Raw genomic sequence first — 5523 nt, 5'->3', positions numbered from 1 at the left:
GAGCTGGGTGTGCATTTGGTCCATTGATTTTTTTTTTAAAGTATAAATAAGAAATAAGATTATGTTCATACGGCAATAATTCTGTTATTAGATTTATATTATTATTAATAAGTGATTTACTGTATGCCAATCACTAAGTTGGCTGTAAGCGACAGATGACCGATTACAAAATGAAAAGCAGGGTTTTTCTTTCTGGTTTGTAGTACTGCATTTTATTGAATCTAATAAATCATTTTCTCTTGTTTACCAAAATAAAAAGGTTCAACATTCCCAAAATATAAAGATCCAGGATTATGAGTGCTCATGATAATCTACTGCTCTGATACTGTAGCTGCCTATGAATGACATCTTTGAGAAACAGCAGCATCAACAAACAGACTTACAGAGTTACAGTGTTTGTTACAGTGCATGGTGTCAGTGTCGGTTTTTTGGATCTGAAGCAGACGCGACAAAAAGTGCTAGAAAGAGACCATGACTGACGCAACTTTAATGGTGAGAGAGTGACACAATCAGAGGACTGAGGAACTCGTCTGACCAAAACCAACAGAAATACATTCTGAAAAACTGTATATTTTTTATTTTTAAACCTCCGTAATAAGTAGAATTTTAAATCATGTCGTCTCCCAAGTAAAATGGAAAAATATACATTTAATGACTCAGTAAACAACCATATAAGCTATCTATGCGATTAACTTCATTAACAGCAATTCAGCTTTTTTTTTTAAAACATACCACAGGCATACTGTACACAGATATTTTAGTGACATCTGGATCTCATGACAAGAAAAACAAAGTGTTTCATTTGCATAACAGGTTAAAGTAAACCAGGCTTCCTCTACCTCTCACTGTGTGATGGATATTTGGAAGGACGCCTCGACAACATGACAATGGTATGTTGAAGTTACAGAAAAGAGGAAGTAGCACCTGTTACCTACCTAAGATTCGACACATTAACGGACAACACAGTCAAAGAAAGACACTTGGTAGACTTGGAAACTAAATGGTATTGCTTGGTGGAAGTTATTTTAAATCAAATAGAAAATAGTACAAAAAAATGTTTTAACTCAAAGTCCACTTATTAGCTGGAGCTTTCAGCTGCATCCAGTGGTCTTCCTCAGGAGAAGGATGAGGCCATTCACATTCATATATATGTATATTCATATACATATTCACCTTAGGTCACGTGATGTAAGTTGACCCATCTCCACGAAAACTGAGCTGATGAAGCCTCAAAAATGTGGCTGAAACCCCCTGGAAATAAAATGTAGTAAGTGGGCCTTGAGTTCATTTTTCCCCCCTTTTTTTGTCAAACTGCTGTTTTTTACTGTTCGTGTCTTCGGCAGGAATCACTTTATTTTAGATGAGAAAATCACATCCTTCACACAAGTAAGTGTTTAAATGTTTACGTAATTTCCTAAAGTTAATTTGGGAAAACTGGAAGAAAAAAAAATATAGTAAACTATCACACCAAGCTTGCTGGTTATGAGATGCATATACTGTGAAATCTTAACCAAATATCGATTGAAGGCATGACGTTTGGCACCTTACACCCTCCTGTGTTTGAGACGACTCGGTGCACGTGGTGTTCGGATTAACTAATAAACATTTTCTAGAAACACAAGTAAGTCTCTTTTTTTTTGATATTGCACATCCTAAAGAACACTGAGGGAGATAACACTGTGTCATGTGGCATGACTGTGTAAACCATATTGACTCTAAACCCTGGGATCTTATATTTTTCATCCAACTGCTTCTCTCCCCCACACACAACAACCCTATCCACTTCAAGTATCTGTGGGACCACCTCCACTCCTCTCCTGTGAGTAAAATCTAAACAGAGAACAAGAGAGTAGAAAGTGATGGCAGGGGGCTCTGCTTTGTGTTTAATAGAAACAAACAGAGAAAGAGTGAGTGTCCCAGTGCAGCTGATGATGGTCCACCAGGGAGGAAAAGTGGGACTGGAACATGAGTTAGTAAAGGAGGGCGAGAGGGTGGGGTGGGGGCAAACCGTGGTAGGCAAGAGGCAACAGTCTGGTTCCAAAGACCGGGGAAGTTGCTCGCGCCTGCTGCAGCATTAGGCCCTGCGAGACGTCATGCACAGCAGTTCATCCTCAGTGATAACTACAGGGCTCGGGGCAACGTGCACGCCTGAGGGCCGCTCTGACGCGCACGCACAGAGTTTTTAAGACTTGAAGACGTGCACGGCCCGCACTACGTACTGCCTGCAGATGGGGCACTCGCTCATCCTCTTCCCGCATTTGGTGCAGGTTACCATGTGACCACACTCCAGTAGCACACAGTCGATGATGGCGTCCATGCAGATGCGACACAAGTTTTCATCGGCCGCCAGCTGAGCTTTGACACCATCTGCGGAGGGAAATACGAACCGTTATCTTTCAGTTACAATGGTTCTCTGCAGGCTCATTAAACTGTACGGAGTTCAGTGACGTTGTACAGATGCTGTACTTAAGCTACTGCAGTCTGAGAGTAACAAACACAACCACATCAGTCACCACTGTTCAGTCATTTTCAGTAGATCATCTCCTTCCAACGCTCCAGCAGGTTTTTTATCGGTTAATAAAATGTTCCCATTCCCAAACCTGATGAATTCCACACCCGTTGTGTAAAAATGCTTTGCTAAATGTTCCGTTTAGTTGCACAACTTGCACACGTGAGATGGGAACAGTTGGGTGTCACTTCTAAAAGTGATCAGTTAGTGATAACACCGTTGAGGTAGTTCAAAACTGGCTAATCTGAACAATTTAAACCATATGATCCACATGATTCCCTTTCATTCAGTGGAAATATTAACTGCACAAACCAATAAAGGGTGAAAATCATCCACTAGATGGGAAAAACTATATTTGGCACAGGGGTGGTGATGGGCTCCCTTGTCTTTTTGTTTTAATCACTGAATTTGAATTATTCATCTTTTTTAGGATTAGAGTAATTAGAACAAGAAACTATATTTTCAAAAATAATAATTGTAATAAAAAATAAAGATATTTGTCCTCCCCTGAGGCGGGAAAAAAAGGAAAAACATTTACTACTATGTTTATTTGTTCATAATAAGTGATCTTTCACTTTTATTGTAATTAGTTGCTACCAAATAAACAACATAAACCCATCACTGAAGCAAATGATGCCAGTGCACTGCTTTACAGGAGTTAAATGCCTGATTGCTGACTGATGGCTCACTGGCCTAATTCTGGCTCTTGCTGCTCACATCTTGTGCGAAGGGGAAACAACCGATCCATCTGCAGCCTGTCTGCCGTCCCTTCACGTCTGACTATTAAGTGGGCTAATATGATCCTCAAGTCCTTTATGTCAACAAGAGAGCCTCTAGGAAGCTTGACAATGTAATTACACCTGATGGAGACATGCTGCCACTGAGGTAATATGATGGCTCATCAAGAGGTAAAAGCTCTTAGAGTGCATTAATAAGAGGATGAGAGGCTGTCCTTCAGAATAAAACGAGATGATGCACAGTGGAAAAGAAACAGGAGTGACAGAATGTGGAGACACTGAATCAGGCAGGAGATAATGACTCAATTGACCATAATGTAATATGTAGGATGATATAAAGGATCAAGTGGGTAAAAATGCTCCAGCATGCCTTTACTCTTTACTGCCATCACATGATCGGTGCAATGTACATTATGAGTTCATGGAGGAGATGGAAAGGGAGCCGTGAAGGGGCTTTTTATACAAACATCTTACCTCCAACTCCACTGTTGCAGAGAGGTGGAGGATATGCAACCACTTGTATAGATAAGAATGGGCAGTAATAAAGAAAATCTATTAGTTAAACAGTGAATTTACCCTAAAAACAATGTTGAAGTAGCATTTAAATCAAACAGGGGGAAGCAAACTGCATTTAGACTTAATGTGTTATGTTCATACCAAAAGGCAATGTCATATTTTAAACCTAGGAAATATGATAATCAAACAATAATTACCTGCAGTTATGCTCACATTTTCCACTAAAAGAAAACGAGAAAAAAGGGTATATTTTATCATGCAGAACATCAAAAATCAAAATTAAGATGCAAAACCAAAGAAATGTTCAATCAAAAGCTCTTACTGGATTTCCTGTTCTGCTGATTCTCTCTGTAGAGCCGATGCACTCGCTCCAGCAGCTCCCACTTCTCGCAGCAGCCAGAGTAATTGACAAAGTTCCTGGCAAGAATCTCTTTCAGCTGGCGGACTGAGAGGTTTTCTATCGCCTCTTCATTGTCCAGATCAGACAGCGAGGCCCTGATCCTCCTCTGTGTCGCCGGACTGACCTACAATCCACAGGGGACACAGTGCTGTGGTCAATAACACGGTCTTCATTCCCTGAAAGCCTTCTCAGTCCACAATATTTTTTGTTTTCTATTAATACACTATTAATTACTTTACATGTGCAAAACAAAACAAGTGGTGTACCTCTAAGATATTTTCAGTGGGTTCCAGGTTCAAGAGAGATGCTGTTGGCGTGTCCTCATGCTCCTGTTTAAGAAGAAGTTCATTAAATAAGTTAAATTCACAGCATTTCACTCACTGAGCAGCCTATTGAAACAAATTGCGTCTTACTGTTCAGTCACCAAATATCAAATTACTCCACTTAAAGTCAAATGACGAGTAGAAATATGAAGTTAAAATTCCCTTCCACCTAAAAATATCTTTCTCTTCTTGTTCCTACAGTCAGATGTTTGAGCTCCACTGTGCAGAGTTTGACACTAGAAGGATGTTTTCGTATTTAAGGGGCGGGGCCTGCGAGCATGATTTGTGATCTGTGAATCTAATCCAATGAAAGAACAGAGATGTTTAAACAGTGACTCGGCTGCTCTTAACTCAGCGGTTATTATTCTCTTTGAAGGTGGAGGTCAGGAATTTGCCGGATGAAAGGATAATAAATAGAGCTAGAGAATAGTTGGCATGAGTGTATAGCTCTGTATTATCTGAGCCATTTATCTGCTTTGAAGGGAAGATATCGTCTCTTTATTCTTTTTAATCATCTCGACAAAAGGGAGCATGTGAAGGGCTGAAATAAGCTCGAACTGTGTGATACCATGCCGTCTCCTTAAAAAGCTCTGCTGTATTTTCTCCCTGCTTCAGCACATTCCAGCAGACCACCATCTTCCTCAAATGAAGACGTGTTAATAATGCATCCATCAGCGTCATGGTGCTAGATGCCTGCTCTCCCTCCTCAGAGACAAAAAACAGGAGCAGCAGCCCCGACACGCTCTCAGTGCCAAACCTCTCTGGAGCACAAAGTTTCTCTGACTGGATGTTAGATCTCATTCAACCATTTCTAACATGTGAAAGTACTAGAAAGCACTCAAAGAGCTGTACAAGCTCCTGAATTTGTTATTTAAATCATAGAAATAGTTAATAAATGTTTAATCTGAATTGAAAATATAAACGATGATAAGCAATCAGGGGTTTCTGGTGGTGGATCATGAGAAAATACTGAAAATGCTGACAAAGAAAGACTAATCTTTTGTTAATTTGACTTTATACCAAATATCATTGTAATCT

The 5523-nt window shown here is 39.9% G+C and overlaps 1 protein-coding gene across 1 annotated transcript in view; it reads right to left on the bottom strand.

Annotated features, from left to right (window-relative positions):
- Window positions 1-122: 122 nt before the first annotated feature.
- Window positions 123-5523, bottom strand: part of rnf34b (ring finger protein 34b) — an 18080-nt gene continuing 12679 nt past the window's right edge. Inside the window, exons 4-7 of the mRNA XM_035667653.1 lie at window positions 4429-4491; window positions 4085-4286; window positions 3960-3983; window positions 123-2367 (exon numbers count right to left, since the gene is read on the bottom strand). Of these exons, the coding sequence (XP_035523546.1) occupies window positions 2183-2367; window positions 3960-3983; window positions 4085-4286; window positions 4429-4491 (474 nt within the window). The 3' untranslated portion in view covers window positions 123-2182. The remainder of the gene's footprint in view (window positions 2368-3959; window positions 3984-4084; window positions 4287-4428; window positions 4492-5523) is intronic.

The sequence above is a fragment of the Morone saxatilis genome, unplaced genomic scaffold, assembly GCF_004916995.1.
Source record: "Morone saxatilis isolate NCDOM2014 unplaced genomic scaffold, NCSU_SB_2.0 Contig21, whole genome shotgun sequence".
Taxonomy (NCBI): Eukaryota; Metazoa; Chordata; class Actinopteri; family Moronidae; genus Morone; species Morone saxatilis.
Note: the sequence above shows the minus strand (reverse complement) of the source record. Positions and strands in the feature narration are given on the sequence as shown.